This window comes from Bidens hawaiensis, unplaced genomic scaffold, assembly GCF_021521415.1.
Source record: "Bidens hawaiensis isolate Kalapana, Puna unplaced genomic scaffold, B.hawaiensis_p1.1 tig00018272_1, whole genome shotgun sequence".
Classification (NCBI taxonomy): Eukaryota; Viridiplantae; Streptophyta; class Magnoliopsida; order Asterales; family Asteraceae; genus Bidens; species Bidens hawaiensis.
In genome coordinates this window covers 132015-154817 of record NW_027492764.1, presented here as the reverse complement: position 1 = coordinate 154817, position 22803 = coordinate 132015, and the positions used below count along the sequence as shown (strand labels likewise).

Sequence of the window (22803 nt, the reverse complement as noted above, 5' to 3'; positions counted from 1 at the left end):
GAGATTATTAACTTATGCTTCATTAAGTAGAAACCTTATATAGGTTCAAGTCTATACTCGTTCAGATATTACTCAAAATTGCAACACACTAGATATGTCTAGATTAATGTGAAACATCTAAAAGAGTATTAAAATATCTTTAAAAGAAACGAAAGACTATAATTTAAAAAGAAGAAGTGATAATTCAAACCGGTAGATTACTCTAAACTTTGTCATATTCAGAGATAAGAAAATGTAATTTTCGAGATATATTCTTATGTCAGCAGACAAATTTATCTCATGAAGGAGTCATAATGAACTGATAACAACAACCTAAGTCATAACAACATAATATGTCGATTAATTACAACGTTGTTGTCAATAAATGTTGAACATTTATTAGTGGACTCATAACTTTTTATTAAACTCCATATAAATTATATATTGAAGACTTATTGTGATAAAGTCAGCTACCATGTTTTCTCAAACAGTAACAGTTTGAGAGGTGCTGCATTAAATTTTGATATGAAATTAATTATTCGTTTATGAACGAATTGAGGAATCTAAATTTTCATATATGATATGCTTAAGGATTCTATAACTAAAGGTCTATTACCCATAAGTATTATGAAAGTGCTTATAATCATGAGGGGTTTATTAATGACTACATACAACTGCATATCGTATTATGAATGATTAACTATTAAATTTCCTCATCAGTTTTGATTTTGTATGTCTCTTAATATGTTCTGCATGCATAATGACATATAGACGAATTAAATATACAAATCAAACGTTCTGAAGGGCTTACTTAATTTTGATCATAACTATTTAGGTTTTAAATAAGGATTACAGTATGATTAATGGGGGTCTTGAGCTGATGTTCAATTCAATGACTGTATTTCTTTGTTCCAGTTTGAGTTTAAAACTAATATGAGTGTTAACTCCTGATAAGGCTTATCTAATACTCATAATAAATGATTACTCGGCCAAGTGGGAGAATTTAAGAATATATATATTGTATATATTTATTTATATGGCCATCATTATCATTTATATAATAATATATCAAAATAATTAATTATACCTTATTATATATTAGCTTGGTAATTGTTGATGGGTCATATTACTCTTAATAGCTAATAAAGGGTTTCCCTTTGGGTGTATATATAGAGAGAATAAATTAACATCATAACCTAATCTCACACACATAAGTAAATCATGTGTCTCCTCTCTTCTAAACCGGGTTCCTCTCAAGAACCCTAACCATCCTTAACTATACATCCTAAAGGGGAACTCGATCAACCTGACAACTATGTCGTCTACATCCTTCTCCGATGCGGTTAGTACTCTCCATGCTATAACAAGTACACATATAATTATAGGTTTATCATATTATTCATGTTTTCCATTATCACCATGCGGAATTGATCAACATATGATGCTAATTATTTGAATCATACTTGAAAAACTCAAAATACAGCTCAAACTGAATCTGATTTAGGGTTTTAAATACTCGGAATGGTCCTTATCCGAACCCAAATAACTTAAAAACCAACCCAATAAACATCAAGACTCAAAACCGTTAGGAGAGGGAAAGAAAGGGACAAAAACAAAGTTTAATACCTTTTTTATAATAACTAAAAGTGTCCCAATTATAAACCTTTATTGCATTAAATATCTCCACAAAACTAAAATAATTGTAAAACCATCAACTTTATTTACCTTTGCTAGATATGGTATGAATTTGTTAATTTTCTCTCTCTTAGTCTCTTTCACTATTTCTTTTTTCTAAAGCAAATAAATCATTCAATATCATTTAAGTTGTGATTGTTAGTTTAAAAAGAAAGTGTTGTTTTGTGCTTATTTTTTTCTTTTAAATAAAGGAGAAGTAAATAAAACTCTACACGAAATGTTTTGGCTAATCATCGTCTCTTGTGAGAACACGTTATTTTAACGACTTTTATTGCGACCGGTTGTCGGGAGACTCCGAAAGGCTTATTAGTTGCTACCCGCATACAACACACCTTATCCGAGTTCGAATCCTAGAACAATGATGTTCCCCTTTATTAGTGGCATACACTTGTTGGAGTCTAACCAAGACCCACAACACCCCCCCCCCCCCCGCGCCGAAAAGAGTCCCACAAGTTACTGTCACATGCATGGTTAAAATTTGTCACATATAGTATGACAAGCATGAACATAAATTGAGAGTATTAATCAGTGTAAGGTTACACAATATTAGGTCAAGTATTCAAAGAATTAATTGCATTATAAGCATGAAAAATAAAGTGTAAAGAATAAACTGGATTAAATATCATAAAATCAAAGCAAAAAATAAATAAACACATGAACAAACATATGATACATAAAGCAAATAATCGGCTTAACGAGACAGGACATTATATTAAACGCTGTCTAGTTTCTATGACCTCTAGTGAGGTCGGATATCGCATCCTCTACACAATATACATCGTGCTTCACCTTAATAACCAATGGTCAATCCAACCTTTTATTTTACTCGTGTCGATCTTTAAAATGTTTAATGAATATCTATACTATATATAATGTAAGAGTGATGGACAAATTAAGACACTTTATTTTTAATTCATTCATAAAATATTTAACACAAGGTACAACTATAATGTTGAAAAAGGGTAATGTACACTTTCAAGTAAAAAAATATCTCAAAGTTTCATTTGATATATTTACAGTTTTTCACCTTTAATTTTAATTAAGTTAAAAAATAGTTGCAAGTTTGTCCCCTCATCTTTAATTGTATATTACTTTTTAATTTAACTTTTAACCAACTTTTCATCCATGATTTATAAACAGCCATAACTTTTTCATATGTTAATATTTTTAAAAAAAGTTGCACTATAAAAACGAACATTTTATTCTCTTTAATTTGAGTATGATATTGTTTTAGTTTTTTTCAACTAAAAAATATAACAAGTTACGTATGGGTGTTCGCGCTTCGGTTTTAAATGTTTTTAAGTTAAACCTTTGAGTCAACCCGGTAGTAACATTTTTTTTGTCATCAAAATTCGAAATTGAAACGTAAAAATCTGAAACCGAAAGTTAAGAAAAACCAACCATGAATCCTAACAAATGATTAGTAAAAACGGTTTTAAGGTTTCAAACCAAACAATTAACACCAAATCATTGTTACGTGATTATTCGAGTTTGTGTTTAAACACCTGCTGCGTTGCTTGGGCACCCGTCTAGTATATTTATAGCTGTAAGAGAATTTGATAAGATACGCTTTGTGATTTTTAGAGTTTTCAAAATGGATTTGCAATTCTTATTATATGGGTCGTGGAATAAGTTATAAAAATAAGAAATTATTTTCAATAAAAGAGTAGTATCATATTAAATAAAATATTTAAGGGTTTTGTTAATCATCTCTAAATAAACAAATAAATATAATTACATGATAATCATAAGAAAGTGGATTTTCATAACTAACACTTCAGGGGTGTTTAGGATTTCTTATTTTTGTCTCCTTGTAACTAATAACTTAACAATAAGTCTAAGAAATTTTAAACACCCCCTTAATTTGATTACAAGTACTTTATTCTCTTAATTCAAAATATTATCATAGTAAAAGCTCTTGGTGGAAGTACCCATCTCATCTCGATCATCTTGCTTCGATCCCAAAGGCGCGTGGGGTGGTGTTCATACATCTCCCATCCCAAAATTCAACACTCATCCTAAAAGTCCATCTCACGCCTATTCCATTTCTTCTATGATCTTCATTGATATTGGTCATTTTTTCATTGACCTGAACAATTCGGGGTGGTGTTCCTGTTGAAACCTTCCCGAGGCCACCCCGAAGGTATTCCGCCTACCCTTAGCAGCAAGATTTTAAAATCCTAGGGCGGCTAATTTTAAACACGGGCCTGTTAACATGACACGACACAATACGACACGAATTTTAACAAGTTTGGATTTAATGTTAACAAGTTTCGTGTCTTAAACATGCCGACATGTTTAAGACTTGTTTAAATTCGTGTAAAGATAATATACTAAAAAGCATTCAGGCCATAAGTGCACGTATAATTGGATCCAAGTTTAAACATGTGTTAGAGATGAAAGGTCGTAACATGAATAGTAAAGAGACTCAGTTGTAGGCATACGTAAAACTACGGTCAATTGGAGTAAAAAGACTAGTGTGCTCCGTGGTTGTACACTCGGGTGAAATGGTTCCGCTAAGTGTGTAGATATACCAATACAAATTATGATTAAACGGGTTTTAAATTCTTGCCAACATAAAATACTTTGTGTCTGTTAATGCTATTAACCAGCTTTTAGCTGACGTATTATTTTAAATATATTCAGGTAATCAGTAATAAGTGATAAAGAATAGAGTAAGAGGGAGACATCTCATTGGAGATATAGAAGGATATGTTGGCTCATTTTATTAAAGTCCTTGTAAAACATGATTATGTTAAAATAAATGTTTTATATCATCAATGGTATTTAAATCCCTGTTTATATAAAGAATTATTTTGTCAAAAGAACTTTCCGCTGCAACAAAATAAACTCTGATATATTTTCAAAACCGATACCAACTATTGGTCATACGTCTAGGCTCAAACGGCCAGGTGTGACATTAAAAGAGCACAATCTTTTTGTTCAAGTCCGATTATTTATTAACTGATGAAATTCCCATCAAAAGGTTTACAAACAGTTCACTGAACGTTCGAGTCATTAACAGATCTAATAAAGTGTGTTAAAAGTTGATGATGCAACACCGTGTTCTCGAGTTTCATTTAACTGAGGAAAGAGAAGGAAAATGAGGGATGGAAAAAATTATGTCGTGTTCCCGAGTTTCATTTAAGAAAGGAAAATTTAAAAGAGGTGTTCCCGAGTTTCATTAAAAGAAAGAAAAGGAGGGGAGAGAAGAGAAAATGATGAGTAAAATAAAAGAATTTGTGTCTTTCTAAATTGAAAAGATTTGAAAGGAAAATAAGTTGAAGAGAAGGAAGAGATCTCAAAAGAAAAATAAGAAGATAAAACTTTCTTTTTCTTGCTTTTCTTTTGATAAACGAAGACATGGGGTATTAAGTTGGGCCTAAAATAACAAAATAAAACAAAGCTAAGCCTGAAAGCTGAAATGGGCCAAAAACAACACACCTCGGAACCCTAATCGTAAAAGCCAGAATATATATTCTTCTTCTTCTACCATCTGCCTCAGATAGATAAAGAAAGATGCAGATATTCGTGAAAACCCTAACCGGGAAGACGATAACCCTTGAGGTTGAGAGCAGTGACACCATCGACAATGTCAAGGCCAAGATTCAAGACAAGGAAGGTATCATATTTATTTCAAAACAATTCTTTGTTATTCATGGCATCTAAAATGATTTTGATTATAACATTTTGTTTGTATGTATGTATGATATAGGTATCCCACCGGACCAGCAGCGGTTGATCTTTGCCGGAAAGCAGCTTGAAGACGGCCGAACTCTTGCTGATTACAACATCCAGAAAGGTATATGCTTTAATTTCGTTTAATTAGCTGATTAGGAACTCATGTATTGTTTTTACTAATTGTGCTATAACTTGTAAATGATTTTTTAGATTACAAATTTATAGTTATGAAGTAGATTTTGTTGTTTATTATGTGGTTAATGGATGATTTGACAATTAGTTTTCAGGATTATTTGATTTTATGTTATTAGAGATGTTAAGTTTTTGAACGTTAATTGATTGTATGAAAATTGCACATTGCTGCTATATGCTATAGCAAGTATTATACTATCTTATTGTTCGGTAATCACTAGTTTTTGGACTCTTATTACTTAATAAGAGTATCACACTTCAGTTCATCAGTTTTTGTTATTGATTTTGAATATTGGTTTTACTTGAATTGCTTGTAATTTTGTGGATTTTAGGTTGAATGATGTTTCCTTTTGAGAAGTAGTTTTTTAGTTGGTTTATTATGATGCTTATTTTATTTATTTTGTTTGTTCAGAATCAACTCTTCATTTGGTTTTGAGGTTAAGGGGAGGAATCATCGAACCTTCTTTGATGGCGTTGGCTAGGAAATACAATCAAGACAAAACCATTTGCCGCAAGTGAGTTTTTTACTGTTTTTAATGCTGTTTATATGCAGTTATAAATTTGTTTCACTATTCAATTTTCGGCTTCAAAATTGATTTAAAACTGTAGTTTTTTAGCTTTACATGAACTTTAGCATTTTTTGTGGAATTGTGGCTGAATATTAGTTGAATAATTTTTGCATACTTGCTTTTTACTAGAATCATATTATTTTTTTTAATTTTCTAGAAGTATACTCTGATTATTGTCACCATGCAATTATAAATCTTCTGGTTGTGTTCATCTTATACGTATTGTGTGTTTGTTTCAAAATCTAATTATTACTTCGTGTGTGGTTAGGTGTTATGCTCGTTTACACCCAAGGGCGGTAAACTGCAGGAAGAAGAAGTGTGGTCATAGCAACCAAGTAATCGCTTATTCTTCATAGTTTGTTTATTTTGATATAAACAATGTGCACTTGTTTAAAAAAGGGAGTTTGGAGGTGCTAATAGCATTGGTATTGTTTGTAATTGTGTTGCAGCTAAGGCCAAAGAAGAAGATTAAGTGAAGATTTAGGAATGCAATCTATCTGGTTAATTTTAGAAGTTCAGTATGCATCATTTTGTCATATTTTGTTGTCGAAGTACCTATGGATAATTTGTTTTGATACTTTAATTGAAGAAGCAACTGGCTTTGAGTTACTTTGCTATTTGTGGTGAAAGACTTGAGTTGCTTTTCATGATCAAAGGTTTCTATATCTAGTCTTTGTGTTGGTTTTGAGTTTCCTTTGGGTAATTTCATGAATCTTTTTAAGGTTTAATCGACAATCAAATGACGTTTATATTTATCAGAGTTTTTGTGTCACTACACCGCGACTCGATGTTATCTGCATGGTAGTCCAGGTAAGTAACTAAATTTACAGTTGGCCAAAGATTGGCATTTGCATTGAACTAAATTTGGACGTTTTGATGAGCTTGAGGATTCTATTTATTTTTGACATTAGTTTTGTTTCGTAAAATTTTTATATGTGACCTCCTTAGTTAACTTTGACCGGTATGAATTTTTTTTTTAAATTTTTCTTCAAAATCACCTCAAAACCCATTTGAATATTTAATATCACCTTCAAAACCAAATCAAACCTTCCAAACTAAAACATTTTCGTGAACAATTCCTCCATATAAACAATCGTAGACCAACATATTGTAGGAAAAGAAAATTTTTGCTCTACTTGTTGTAACGAGTGATGCCTAGAAAAACCTTCACTTCCATTGTAGTGTTGGGACTTTGATTATAAGAAATTGCAACACGTTTCCACTTAATATAGAGTGTTCTATCCTCAGAGAAGAGGACAATGGTGATGGGCGAGTTCTTACTATAATGGCTTATTTATTAAAAAATGTTATTGTATAAAGAATAACTGTCTAATTTTTGGGATCAATCCCGTTATAAATAAATTGATGGTGAGAACGTTAATGTAAATTTTGAATGTTATAAATAAATTGATGGTGAGAACGTTAATGTAAATTTTGAATAGCACACTTGATCTTTTACGCCTTGTTCTTGAGTTTTTTAACCAAGGAAAGAAAAAGAAAGGAGAGGGAAGGATAAGAAAAGGAAGTGAAGGAAAGGATATTTTTTTTAATTAGGTGTGTTCTGAGTTGGAAGGAAATTAAAGAATAATTATGTTATCTTTAGTAATCATCCCATTTTTGGAAGGATAACTTATTGGAAAAATACATTAATTTAATCCATCCTAACTCCTCCTACTCATTTCCTTTCCATCCTTAAAAAAATTCAAGAACACCCATTTATTAACTATTCTTAGTTTTCCTTTCATTTCCTCATTTAAAAAAACTCAAGAAAAGGACGTTAGTCAAAAGACAAAGAAAGGTATGCAGATTTTGAATAGTAAGAACCAAAATCACAATCATATCTTATAATAAAATCATTCGTGTAGTTTACTTTGAATTTTATCATTTTTGAAATCTAACTTTACGGAGCACATATTTTAAATGCTAATTGCTTTTTCGAATTAAAGTTGTGTATGATTGTTGAAAACACAACAAAACACATCTTAATTAGTGTATAATAGTTTTAAACAGTATGCTAAAACAACGCATAGCCATAACTACTATTAAATTTGTAGCTTATTATCATATTATGTTAAACTCCTATAACTTTTAAGTTTGAAGTACATAAATGATAAATGGGTGTTTTACTATATCAATGCTGAAATACTTCAAATTGATCTTGAGTGTAAATGCGTACTTAAAATTTGAATGCTTTTAAAAGTTGTGTAATAATGTGTTAAGAGTAGTGCGCATGCACAATATTTGTTAAAGTTGTGCATTCGAGTCATCAACCAATATAAAAGTAGTACGAAAGGGTGTCATGTATGTGCAACAATTTCGAACTGGAATTAGTCTTGTAAGTGCACATCGTATCAATAACCGTACATCAATGAGCAACAGTAATAGATCCAGAAAATTTTCTCACAGAGGTCGGGAATTTTTGGGGTTGATACTAATACAATTGTCGGGTCAAATCGGGTCGGGTCATATATAAAAAATGATTACCAAACAAAATATTAGATAACCAATATATTAAAGTTGTTCTCTACGAGTTTTTATTATTTGAAGTCTAACCATTACATCATCTACTTTAACATTGAATAACAAGTCTTTCTCAATGTAACAAATACAACTGTCGCTTAAATTTTCATCACCCATTCAATTACGCAAATCGGACTTCACATACTTAATCGCCGAAAAGGATCTTTCAACGGTTGCGGTTGCGACAGGTAATACGAGAGCTAACTTTAATAAGCGATACATCAATGCAAAGGAATGGTGTTTCTTTGTTTGAACCATCAATTGAACAAGACTTGCTAAACCATTCAAGTTTTTAATCGTTTATCTCCTTTCAAATTATCGATATATGTCGCGAATTCAACCGGGAGTCTTCTTTTATCACTTTCATCAAAATCGTATGGGTACAACTTGACCAATCGTAATATTTTTGGAATAGAAAATGCCCGAAAATTATCACAAGGAGTCAAACAACTCAAAGAAACAAGTAAGTCGGATGTTACCTCGTTAAAATGGTCCCCAAACTCTTGGATTTGCAAATCTAGAACCGTATTAAAACAATTATACTCATAATAGTGGCGATTTTCATGTTTGTTTTATTTCTTGGCGTTATTATGTTAATGTAGTCATCATCCATCTTTACCCCCTAGAATATTATGTTTTTCATAAAAAGAGCTAACATTCTCCACAAACTTGTTATACCCCTCCAACCTAAAGTCTTCAAGTTGGCGCTTGGTTGAAGAAACCAATGAACCCGCGTTCACCAAATCTTGTTCTTTCCTTTGAAGACATTGAGACAATAAGTTTGTGAAGTCTAGAATATGCAACATCAAGTGCAAGTAAAATACAAAGTCGTATTTTTTCATTTCCAATTGAAGTCCTTGCGCTTGGCTCATGATAGCTTTCGTCTTTACCAGTTTCTTCAACATATTTAAGCACATCCATAATCATAATCATTGGATATAAAGTAACCAAACGACCAAGTTTTCTTATAGTGGGAATTTCAATGTGTATCTTCAGGCCTTGTAAGAGATAGCTCTTGATTCAACCCACTTCTAGTAACAAAGAAAATATATTTTAGAATGTGATTGTGTATTGGGCTAAAATTTGAGTAGGGTTTGAATTGAGTTTTGAGCTTAAAAATTGGATTGGATATTGGACTAATGAACTTATTGATATTAAAGTCAAATTTAATAGGAAAAATTATTTATATAACGTTTATATAGTTATATATATAAAACTTTCATTGTATATTTTATTAGGGTTAGTCTCAAAATCTCATGGGGTCGTTTCGAAATTATACAGGGTTCGGCTTCCAAATTTCACAAGGGTCGGTGCCAAAATTTTGCAGGGGTTGGTCGGAAATTTTCAGGTATATTAACACTATTTTCTTTTTCACAGGGGATGGGGGACACTTCTCACTTATAAGTGAGTCCGCCCCTGATGATCAATGTGATTATTAAAAATATTCATTCCCAGTTAATGTTTGGCCGGTTATATTTATGTTTAGTCTAACTAAAATTGACTAGTTTTATGGTGGTTGTTTAATTCTTGTTAAACATGTTTAGTGTTATTTTGAGAGATTTTGAACAGTTCAAGTGCTTGTATGAGCTACTGGATTCAACTTAAGTTTGACAAGTAAATAAGTTTGTTTCGTTTTTTAACATGTAAATAATGTTTGCGCTTAGGTTCATATGTTTGGTTCTTAGATTTTAGGATTTTCTCCTTATTGGTGGTAATAACGGCAATTGTGTGTATGAGGTGAGGTCAAGTATTCATTGATCTTCACTTCTTGGTTGCGTTTGTAGATCTTACTATTTACATTGTTGGGTTTTGGGACAATTTGGTTTTGGGGTTTACATATAGGACGATTCGAGTTTTTGAGACGATCAATTGTTAGACCACGATCACCAATATAGTGGGTTGTTGTTACTTGTTAGATGGTAAACTTTGTTTTTTAGTAGTAACGTGCTATTATAAAATTACATCAAACTAAAAAAGATACTTGTCATCTAAGATAATTACCGATAAAAGAAAAGTAAAAACTTACGAACCCTTTGACAATTGTAATCGTAACTTTCTATGTTGACTGTATCTTAATATCTTGTTTTATCATTAGACAAACTTGACACTGTAGAATATCATCGAATGCCGTTATTTATTATTATTGCTAGTCGAAAGGAGCTATAATATATGTTATTACAATTACATACATGTGTAGGAGGTTTTGTAAACAAATGACGTGGATTTTGTGCTTGAAAATTAGTAGCTCACTACATACAAAATTATGCCACGTCAGTTCCAGTAAATAGCCTATCCGCATCCATAAACACTCTCGCCCAAGCCATGCACACGCCATGTAAAACCTTGACAAATTCCCATATATTTCCCAATTTACCCTTCCAACAACCAGTTAGTCGGTAACAACTAACAACGTTAAACTCTTATTCCTTAAATATTTCAATCACTCAACAAATCCCACTATAAATCTTTACCATGTACCATAAAGTTTCGTACAATTATTAATACACAATATTACTATAAACAGTTAACACAATATTATTAATATTATTACTTATGGCCAAACTCCATTTCCTCATCATCCTCTCACTTCTCCTCCTCTCCACCATCACACCACGGTCTCTCGGAGCCGATCCCGCCCGACAACCCGTCCCGAACGAATGCCAGAAGTCCATCGGTGGTCCATGCCACAACAAAACCAGATCCTTAAAGCTTAAACTCATTGCCATTGCCGCAATTCTTGTCACTAGTATGCTAGGCGTCTCTCTACCCATACTTTCGCGGTCTGTACCCGCATTACAACCCGATACAAAGCTCTTTGTGTTGATTAAAGCGTTTGCTTCGGGTGTGATCCTTGCAACGGGTTACATGCACGTGTTACCTGACTCGTTTAATTGTTTGACGTCCAAATGCTTACCTGAAAACCCTTGGAGAAAGTTCCCATTCACGACGTTTATCGCGATGTTTTCGGCTGTTTTCACATTAATGGTTGATTCATATGCCATGAGTTGGTATAAGAAATGTAAAACACATAATCAGGGTTCCAAAGACCAGGATCTGGAAAAGAAAGTCTCGGGTCATTGCCACGGTCATGGTTCGTCTGAGGTTGATAATCCACAAGCACAATTGAGGCGGTACCGGGTAGTTGCTCAGGTATACCTATAATTAATGTGCATCTTATTAGAGGTTTTGGTTTCGAATCTTGTTTTCATATATGCACCGGTTTCTTATAACCATATATTATTGATCCTGTTAGTTAGCAAAGTATTGACAGGTCTAGTTATTTTTTGTGTAATGGTAACTCATGGTTACCAATAAAAGTAAACTATTTGTGTAACTAATTATACGCTTCAAAATGCAGGTTTTGGAGCTAGGCATAGTTGTACATTCGGTTGTGATCGGGTTATCGATGGGGGCATCGGACAATGTGTGCACCATTAGACCTCTTGTGGCTGCTTTATGCTTCCATCAATTCTTTGAAGGAATGGGTCTTGGTGGATGCATTCTTCAAGTAGGGTTTTGTTTCTCATATTATATTGTATTGATTTTAGAATACTTTTTGGACTTTTAGGTGGTAATTTAGAGATATGGCAAGTATTTGTAGGCATTTTATGGAAGTTGTATAAATAGGCACGTACGTGCGAACTCAACGTAAACGTGACAATGAATTTTTAAGATTGCTGGTGACTGGTTGACATGGAACATAAATTGCCACCCCAGTCACCAACAATCTTAGAAAAACATTGTCCGATTTCTCTTGAGTTCGTTTATAAATGTAACGAACTCTCCATTTATACAACCATCAAAAAGTGCATAAAAGTAGTTAATTCCCACATCTCTAAACCACCTTAATATCCAAAAATGGAACCTTTTGAATCGAAATAAAATCATATCTAATTCATATATAATATTTGATGATAATAGGTGAATTATGAGAAGAAGATGAAGGCGATTATGGTGTTTTTCTTCTCGGTGACAACTCCATTTGGGATAGCACTTGGGATCAGCCTGTCGAATGTATACAGGGAAAATAGTCCAACAGCATTGGTTGTGGTCGGAGTGCTAAACGCAGTGTCCGCAGGGCTGCTGAACTACATGGCGCTAGTTGATTTGCTGGCATCAGATTTCATGGGAGAAAGGCTTCAAGATGATATAAAACTGCAAACAATTTCATATGTTGCAGTAATTCTAGGTGCTGGAGGCATGTCAGTGATGGCAATTTGGGCATAAATTAACAGTTTTGTACTCAAGTTTTGCAGTGTTTATCTGTATTTCTTTATTAGAGGATGTATGATGTTAGTTCTTTTAGTCAATTCATTTTATAGAGTAATTGGTGTCTACATACACAAGTTAACCATACATATATATTGATGATATTCAACAAGCAACCAACTAAATTTAAATATAAGAACATTAAAAGGAGAAAAGAGTAAATATTATTTTAACTAGTAAAGTTCAGAACAAATTACTAAGAATCTAATCAATCCCGAATAAAATAACACGCTGTGAAATAATTAGTAATGAAGTTCTTCAGTATTTAAACGTGGTTTAATTCATGTAGCGAGGATTCTTCATCGACCAAGCATCGAGTCTCTCAACAGTTATCGTCTCAGTACCGTTGTTAAATAGATACAAATGCGCATGTTCGTCCACTGCTAGTGTTGGATAAACCCTTGAAGTTATAACTGTCTTTCCGCCCTCTCCAAAGCTTTCTACAACTGAATGATCGATCAAACTCTTTAAAGCTAGCTTCTTTTTCGATAGATCAACGTCCACAAAGCCTGCAAATGATGGTCTATACGTAGCCTTGTTCAATGAAGACCTGTACAGCAAATGTGAAAGCCGGTTAAGGAAAAAATTTATGATAATTGATAACACTGTTAGCTATGAACAACAAAGAGAGTGTGAGAGAGAAGTATTACGGTTTGGCATCGGAACACATAAGAATCTTATGTTTATTGTCTTGAGTCTTGAAAACTCTAAAGAATACCGGAGTGTACTCTTCGAGTTTGTTTGATGCCAAAGTTAAAAATCCGAAAGGCCCTAAACCGCCTTGTTTAGTTCCTGTGATACCACATATCTCCAATGCAAGATTTTCCGAAGGTAATTTAGACCATTCTGGATCATATGTCTCAGCTTCATCCAAACTCGAAAATGTAAAGCTTGCTTCCACATCAGCCTGCATAATATCAATCCTTATAAATGAATCACATTAACATGACCAAATCAAATGTACTACAAGCAATATATGCTTGTATAGTTGTATTACAAACCTGCGCAGCGGTGATTCCTTTGACCTCAACAGTATCACCCTTATTGAGCTTCACGTTAATTTTCTGCACCTTGTGACCTCTTAATGTTTTCAATTCATGAATCGGCCACTGCACCAATTGCTTCCCACTAGGGTCTAACCACACCGTACGCGGAATCAACTAAAATACATGGTCATAAAACATATGTTAGTAGTCATTACAAAACTATTTTATACAACATGTAAAAATTGTTACCTGAATTCCAGCCCAACCCTTTGCGACATCTTCAGCAGTGGTACTTGACTCGTTAGCCCAACCCCACAGAATCCTCCTATTTTGGGCCGGGTCAAAGAACGTCTTTGACGCATAGAAATTACCATAGTCGTATCTTAAACCAGCCCAACCGTCAACAGAAGTGCTATCAGGGTAATATTTATCCTTGAACGTGTTATATGTCCCAATCGTGTAATATTCAAACCGAGTCAAATCAAGACTGACCTTAAGCACATGTTTAATACCTCCCTCGAGTGTCGAAGTTTCCAAACCATTTGTTCCACTAGTCGATACAGGGAAAAAGTCGGGGCATTCCCACATACCCGTATTCTTTTTGTCATGAAGTGTATGTTTAGCCTTAGTCCACTTAATAAAATCTCGGCTCCTGTACAAGTAAACAATACCTCGCTGGTTATGCTTACTGCCCACGGTCATTTTCCAATGCCCGTTATTGAACCAAGCAGTTGTCGGGTCACGGAAAGCCGACACATTCTCAGAAGTTGGTTTCACTATCGGATTGTTATCGGGCTTGATCCATTCCCTAAGTAACGGGTCTGAATAGTTTGCTGGTATTGCATAGTTTTGAACCTGGTAACCTGGTTCGGGCTTTTTGGCAATAATTCCCGTGTACAAAATAACAGGTTTGTTTCCTGGGAGTATTGTAGCTGAACCGGACCAACAACCGTACTTATCAAAAGGCTTCGACGGTTCAATTGCTGGTTTTAATGGAATCCAATTAATCAGGTCCTTTGAAACCGAATGTGCCCACACAATATTACCCCAAACTGCACCCTTTGGGTTATATTGATAGAATAAATGGTAATATCCTTCATAGTACATAGGAGCTGCCAAAAAACATAACAGTTAATAAGCTATTTTACTAAAACAAATACTAATATTTATCAAAAAAAAAAAAAAAAACTAATCAAGTAATAATAATGAATTTTAGAGAAATAAACGTACCATTAGGGTCTACATTGGTTGGCCACATCATGCAAAAGAAAAAAAAAACATTTATCAGTAACATAATATAAAAATATATATAATATACAAAAACAAATCACAAATCAGATTTGATGAAAAGGAAATAGCTAGCATAAACTAATAGATTAATGGTTTTCAAACGAACATGTAACTGTCATGAATTTGTTTTCATAACTTTTCATATCATATCCAACTTGTCTATTCGATTAAATATTTAAACTAAAATCTAGTTTATGATTTTGATTGGTACTTAGTGATGGATTTTTTTGGACGAAAAATTTCTTTTAATCCTATCATTTTATGTGATTAAGTAAACTTATGTAAATATATCAATTAAATTAAAATTATAAGCTTAAATGTGTTTAAGTTTTAGAAATTCATATGAAATTTCTTCTAGGCTAAAAACTAGATACAAATCAAAAAGCGTGTGGGGTATGACTTAAGAAGGGATAGGTCAGCCATTTTTATTTCCTTTTTACGATTTGTTCTTTTTATTTTAAACTTATAATAAATTATTATATTGGTTTCGATCAGTATCAAATATAAAACAGCTATTTCTTATATAACTAAAAAAAATATTATTCATACAGCTAAACTATTTGATATATTTAATTATATATCTAGCTTTTATATAATATTTTACATAAAATTTTGAAACACGGATAGGTCAATAATGTCACGTGGGTACATGTTCCTGCGTTGTATAAGTTACGTGTATTGCAAACATTTCAAAAACGTTGACTTTGACTTTTTTGCTCCAGATCAAATTTGATGGGTATGAACTATAAAGAATGTAGGTAATGTACACCTATATAGAAATTATATATTCAATATAATTTTTTTTAAATAATGTTACATATATATAAATTATAGATTTAATATATTTTTTTTAAAAGAATGTATGTTAGTCTGGTTGACAGCCCTACGAAAAGAAGACCTTACATGAGCCAATCTTGACCCGAGTTCGACTTCTTTTATACCGGTGTTCTCCCCACTAAGTAACTTACACTTGCGAGAATCGAACCCGGGATCTCCAAAAAAGAAACCTTATAAAAAACCCCTGACTGGAGGTTTAGTATAATTAGCAATAATATACACATACTACTTGTAATCTTAAATTCTTAATGTTTAAATTAAGTATGCAAAATAGTTACGAAACTAACTTAAGTTGCATTCAAAGTTTCAAATAGATGACTTTATATCATCCACTGTAAATGACAAAAATGGGTTGCCGTACCGAAACTTAAGTATATATAAAATAACTTCATATCATTATTCATATTTAATTAGCACATAATGACACAATTAAAAGATTGAATTCAACGAAATTGAATAACAAGAAAAATCAGAACTTGCTATAAACGACTTTTAATGCCTATAGTAGGCCATATGCCTATAGTTAGGTTGTCTATTATGCGCCAACGCCATGGCACGGCCACATACACAGTGGCCTTTAACTAGATTTTATATAAAAAAAGTGATTGGTTATAAGTGGGAGAGGACCCGGCTTTTGAGTCATTTGGGGCGCCATAAAGATAACGGAAAAAAAGGGAGAGGGGGGGGGGGGGGGGAAGAGGGTCATTGTGTGGTTTAACACGCCAATGATGTTGTGAGGTGACCATGATGGCGCCTCCCACAACACACGTCTTACTAGATTGATTTTACTTACATATACACGATAACTAACTGAAATGAGAAAAGATTTTAGATAAAACATTTATAATCGTTAGCATTATATATATATATATATATATATATATATATATATATATATCATAAGTGAAAGAATAAACCATATTTATTAATTTTATCCTTATATCGACAAATGATTTTTCATGATAAATAGGTGTTGTATAGACCTTTGCCACCAATGGTGACAATACTATGGTAACGACATGTCGATGCGACATTTTTTAACGACGACAATTGGGGTCTATAGCGAGTAGTCGTATAGCCTAGAATTAGGGTTTTTTTACGTAGTTTAATGTATAATAATATTAAGATAAACAGAAAAAGAAATCTTACCATTAATCCAGTTTTGTTTAGGTTGAAAGTGATATCCAGTTCTGTAAACTTGCTTCACATTCTTTGTACTTATAAGTTCATGATTGACGATATAAGTCTTATGAAAAGCCATAACTCCTCCTCTGCCATTGATATTAATATTCAACAATGGAAACAAACACACCACAACTGCAACCACCAAGAACAGTTTACTAAAAACCCTCATCATTTAAGCAGATGAAAACACACACCAAAACGTGTGTTTTCTATGAGAGAAGTTGATGAAAGATCCGTGAATGGAAGTTTGATAGAGGTTGTGAATTTATAGCCTTGTTGGGCCAGGTTGTATTTCAAATAATAGATAATTTATGTTTACTATTTTGGCCGGTTTCCCAGTCAGGAAATCTAATTTTGTCAACCCTTAGATTATAATCTATTAAATATAAATTGGAATAAAAATATAATAAATATTTCTGTTTGAAACAATCCTAAAATTCGGTTTTTAACTTACATGTATTTGATTATTCAAATTTTTGAAAAACTGTTGAAGATAAACATTTGAATTTTCTTTAGAAGATAAATCAAAATTGGCTATTATTTTAAACTTATCTAAAACAGAAAATTTAAACTTATAGAATTTCTTAAATCACTAATAAATTGCATAACAATCTACATTATTAATTTATTTGAAAACAAAGTTTTGTGTAGTTGAAAATTGCTCTGATAAGATTTTGTTGGAATGGAGAAGAAAGCACGTGTATTATTTATTGATTTGAATGTTTCATCACCATGATTGTGTGTAGATTTGACAAGAACATAAATATTATAGTATGTGGAATCTCACGTCGATGTATAGGGCTCACTTGGCGGAGGCATTCACTTCTTAAAGACGAGTTTATTGTTTTAAACTTTGTTAAGATGTAGTGATTTGTTAAGGTAAATTATAGTATCATGAGTAATATGTGTCCTACAAAGAAAAGTATATGGAATGTCATAACCTTCATTAAATATATATCTAAGTCCGGATCTTAGTTAATATGGTCTTTTTTTCTTTTTTCTTATGAAAGGCAAAATTTCATAAACCACCACCCATCTCTAGCGTAACACTAGAGAGGTAATTAGACAGTCAAAAGAAGCGTACACATGATCACAATAGTTAAGCTGAAATAACACCAATCCTTTTAAAGCAACGAATTGTATTTTTATCTATCGATCTGTAATCTAAAAATACCCAAAAGACTTAATATCGTTAAAAACTTTCTTCACCTTGACTTCTTTATTTGAGAATTGAGTTTCGTTTATGGCTCGCCAAATATGCCAAGAACGCATTTTCTTTAAGCCTTTAAGGCTTCATCTTTTATAATTTTCTTGTGTAATTATAAAAGATCTCTAACAAATAAAAACGAAGATTTGCAACATTTTTTTACATCTATACTAATCTTTTGCTCAATCACTAAAGAAACACGGATCTAATCTCCAAGGGGTCTAGATCCAATGAGTCCACAGGGTATTGGTCAAGTAACTACTAAACAACGATACAAGTTCGATCTCCCAAGTCCAATGACGAAACCTGCAAAACAACCACCGTGAGATCGTTACGGGAAGGACAAGAGGGGGTCTTCCCGTAACCACCCTCTGGCATGAGAATAAGTACGATACCGATGAAGAGAATGTACTAAGTATTGAGAGTAGATAGTGGGGAGTGAATGAATACCTCATGGAGATGATGAAAGATATTTATAGCCGAAGGATATGGGAATATGATTGGCACAGCTGTCCCTTTCTAGAAGATGCTTTTGTAACAACCTGGATCGTGGTTAGGAAGTTTTGTAATAGTAACTGTTTTGGTTAAAAATCGTTTAACGATCAAGTAACCAAATTAGTTTTGTGAGGTTTAGTGCTAAGATGACAATAGTGGATATATGAACAAAATGGAGATGAACACCGTGATTTTTGAAGAAAAACCCCTTGATCTTGATTAGATTAAAGGAAAAAAAAACCCGAGTGATGACAACTCGTCTATCACCAATTCATTAATATCAAAATCAGGTTACAATTGGTTGAGTTTATGATCAAGGATTACAAGAAAATCTAAGTGTTCGAACAAACTGCTAGAGAGAGTTCTCGTCAAAGTGTTTGCGAGTATCAACTGTGTGTGAATGAATGTGAACAAGTGACCTAACTTTGATCATAATCTTGGTATATAACAAACGAAAATAACAACTAACTACTAGGTCCTATTAATCCGCCATCTCTCCACTCACTTCCTGCGTGCCATTTGACCACGTGCTTTAGAAGTCCAGTAGCAAAATAGGTGATGGACTAAGTCTTGGAGCCGTTGCATTTGATAAATATCAACCTATATACAAGGAACAACCGTTAATAACACCAAGTACCAAGGATCCTTGATTATGACGTAATCCCGGAGTTCTTCAGAAGGATAACTGATTCAGGCTGGTCACCAAGAATAACATATCATCAATACTTAATTATTTGTGGCTCAACAATTGCCCCCAATTTGGCGGTTGATGGTAATTTCACAGCTGTCAAATTGCATTCAAAATTCAAAAAAGCTGTCAAATTGATTAGATGAAAGGACATAAATAGGGGTTAGATAAAATAATAATTAACCAACATAGGGACTAAAGATAAATAATCAACTCTCTTTTAATTCGCGTCATTCCGGAAGCTTCTCATCTTCTATCCATCTTAGTCCAGGTAATCCTTTATCTTCCTCTCTCTTTTATATTCCATTGTGTTTAATGTCTATCGATAGTTGTTTTTCAAACCCGTCCAACCAGATGGCCGTAGATATGAAAAGTCAAGGATTATTTCAAAACTATTCATCGGAAATTTGTAAATTCACAGACCCTGAGATTGACCAAATAGCATCCCGTTTTCATCCAAACACTGTATTCAGACCTTACGATTCTTCCACCCCATGCGATATATTATCGAAGGTGTGGGTTTGTTTTCCGGCCTGTCCCTTCTTACTGGGGTAATATGTCCCCCTGTGGAGATTTCAGTAGGATACCTAATCCTGTTTCTCTTACATTGGAAACTCCATCTATAAAGAGGATCCAAGGATCCTTGGTTTCTTCTAGCTATTGAACCTCCAAGTCAGCTTCTTTCTCCATGTCGCTACTGAAATCAGCCACAAAGTCTGTGAGTGCTTTTGATTTGATGGCTGTTCTGGGCTCATATTGAATATCATACGCACTCAGCTTCACAGCCCATTTAGCCATCCTTCCTGACAACTCTGGCTTTCTAAGGACATTCTTAACAGGATAGTTAGTTCTCAAAATAATAGTATGAGTTTCAAAGTAATGTCTCAATTTAGTAGAGGCTATAATAAGTGCAAGAATTAACTTTTCTAAATGAGAATACCTTGCTTCTGCATCTAGATTACCTTTACTTACATAGTAAACGGGATGTGTTCTCCTTCGTGATCCTGCACGAGGACGGGACTCACCGCAATTTCTGAAACAACTAGGTACAGATATAAGGATTCTCCATCCACAGGTTTCATCAGAGCTGATGCTGAGGATAAGTAATCCTTTAAAGCTTTGAGTGCAGCCTCATGCTTTTCTGCCCATTCGAACTTCTTATTTTTCCTAAGAATGTCGTAGAAATCTTTGCACTTCTTAGAGGATCTGGAAATGAATCTGTTGAGAGCAGCAATTCTTCCTGTCAGCCTTTGGACATCTTTAGCATTCACAGGAGACTTTAAGTTGATAATGGCTTCAATCTACTCGGGGCTTACTTCTATCCCTCTTTTGAACACCATATATCCTAGAAACTTTCCAGCCTTAACACCAAAATGACATTTTGACGAGTTCAGTTTCATGTTATATTGGTCAAGGATATTGAATGCTTCTTCCAAGTCTTTAAGGTGGTCTTCAGCCCTCTTGGACTTGACAACCGTGTCGTCTATATAGACTTCCATGGTTTTCCCTAGTTGGTCCTTGAACATCATATTCACCAATCTTTGATATGTTGTCCCTGCATTTCTTAGTCCGTATGGCATAGCAATATAACAGTATATGCCGGTAGGAGTCATGAATGTCGTATCCTCCTGATCAGATGGTTCCATCTGAATTTGTTAAAATCTAGAGGAAGCATCCATGAAGGTAAGCATCTCATGCCCTGCCGTTGCATCCACCACGGAGTCTATATGTGGTAACAAGAAAGGATCCTTAGGGCATGCATTTTTTAAATTGGTAAAATCGACACACACCCTCCACTTTCCATTCTTTTTAGAAACAACAACCACATTAGCCAACCATCGAGGATATTTAACCTCTCAGATCATACCGGCCTTAAGAAGTTTTTCAACTTCTTCTTATATGATCGTGTTCCTCTCAGGAGCGAATTTCCTTCGTTTTTGATGGACGGGTTTAACAGATAAATCAAGGCCTAATTTGTGAGTAGTTACCTACTTAAATATCTGTCATGTCTGAATGTTTGAAGGCAAATGTAGACTTTCTTCGCTTTAGGAAGGATACTATATCCTCCTCGATCTTATCAGAATACTGGATCCTAGGAACACCTTCATGTCTGGATTTTCAGGATCTAAGGATACTTCTTTTATGTCTCGCTCCCGAGCTTCCAGCACGTCCCTAGGATGTTGTTGTGGTTGCTATGCTAATATTTGTTTAGCTGTAGATTTCATGGATGAAGAATAATAATTCTTGGCCTCCACCTGGTCACCATCTATTCTTATGACTCCCCAATGAGTTGGCATCTTGATACACTTATGGTAAGTTGAGGCCACAACCTTCATTCCATGTAGCCAGGGCCTGCCAAGGATAACATTGCAACAAGATAAATTGTCAATAACACAAAATTTTTGGTAGGAATTTAACCCTTCGATGTATATTGGGAGTTTGATGTCCCCCATTGTTTTCTTGGTTTCACCATTGCAACCCACTAGCACTGACGTTCTCGGGATGATCTCCGAGTCAGGGATATTCATTTTTTGCATAACATCATGTTAGATGATGTTGACCGAACTTCCACCGTCAACTAGGATCCTGCGAACATAATGGTTAGCAATGAATAAAGTTACAATCAAACCGTCATGGTGAAGATCCTGGATGCTCGTCTTATCTTCTTCATCAAAGAAGATTCTTTTGTCCGTTGTCAAAGTAGTGGATATAACCGGTCGTTCCCCGTTATCCAACTTGGTCTCCTTGGCGAGCCTCTTAGCTACGGAGAAGGAAGTTCCACATATGTCTGAACCACCGGAAATGAAGTTGATTACTTGTGCGTCTAGTGGGGGGCGGAGTTGCTTTTTGTGGAAGCTCCTCAGGATCTTGGATCCTGGGATTTTTTCTTCCTAAGAACTCCTTGAAGTGGCCTTTGCTTAGGAGGTATCCTATTTCCCTCCTGAAGCCAATACAATCATCAGTCAAATGGCCGAAGTCCTCATGGAATGATCACCATTTGGACTTGTCTTTAAAGGATGTTGTTTTCTTGTTCTTTTGAGGCCATCTTGCCTTCTCACCTAGATCCTTCATGGCATAAATTAAACCATGATTACCCACTGAGAAGTAATATTCCGAGATGCTCGGATAGTCTTCATTGTCATCATCTCCTTCTTCGACAACTCGGACGTTCTGATTGTTGAATTTGGAGTATGGCTTCGAGTTGTTGTT

General features: G+C 33.9%; 3 protein-coding genes across 3 annotated transcripts; 2 read left to right on the top strand and 1 right to left on the bottom strand.

The window, feature by feature from the left end:
* Positions 1-5126: 5126 nt before the first annotated feature.
* On the top strand, positions 5127-6721 carry LOC143555717 (ubiquitin-ribosomal protein eL40 fusion protein). Its single transcript, XM_077045222.1, has 5 exons — positions 5127-5296; positions 5390-5476; positions 5960-6062; positions 6385-6451; positions 6566-6721. Exons 1-5 carry the CDS (start codon positions 5194-5196, stop codon positions 6590-6592), a joined length of 387 nt encoding a protein of 128 aa, XP_076901337.1. The 5' UTR covers positions 5127-5193; the 3' UTR covers positions 6593-6721.
* Positions 6722-10808: 4087 nt separating this feature from the next.
* Positions 10809-12863, top strand: LOC143555716 (fe(2+) transport protein 1-like). The gene is made up of 3 exons (XM_077045221.1): positions 10809-11786; positions 11995-12144; positions 12558-12863. Exons 1-3 carry the CDS (start codon positions 11190-11192, stop codon positions 12861-12863), a joined length of 1053 nt encoding a protein of 350 aa, XP_076901336.1. The 5' UTR covers positions 10809-11189.
* Positions 12864-13126: 263 nt separating this feature from the next.
* On the bottom strand, positions 13127-14998 carry LOC143555732 (beta-fructofuranosidase, insoluble isoenzyme 1-like). The gene is made up of 4 exons (XM_077045237.1): positions 14141-14998; positions 13907-14065; positions 13556-13812; positions 13127-13455 (listed from the first exon to the last, which is right to left on the bottom strand). The coding sequence occupies exons 1-4, from the start codon at positions 14996-14998 to the stop codon at positions 13182-13184; spliced, it is 1548 nt and encodes a 515-aa protein (XP_076901352.1). The 3' UTR covers positions 13127-13181.
* Positions 14999-22803: the final 7805 nt, after the last annotated feature.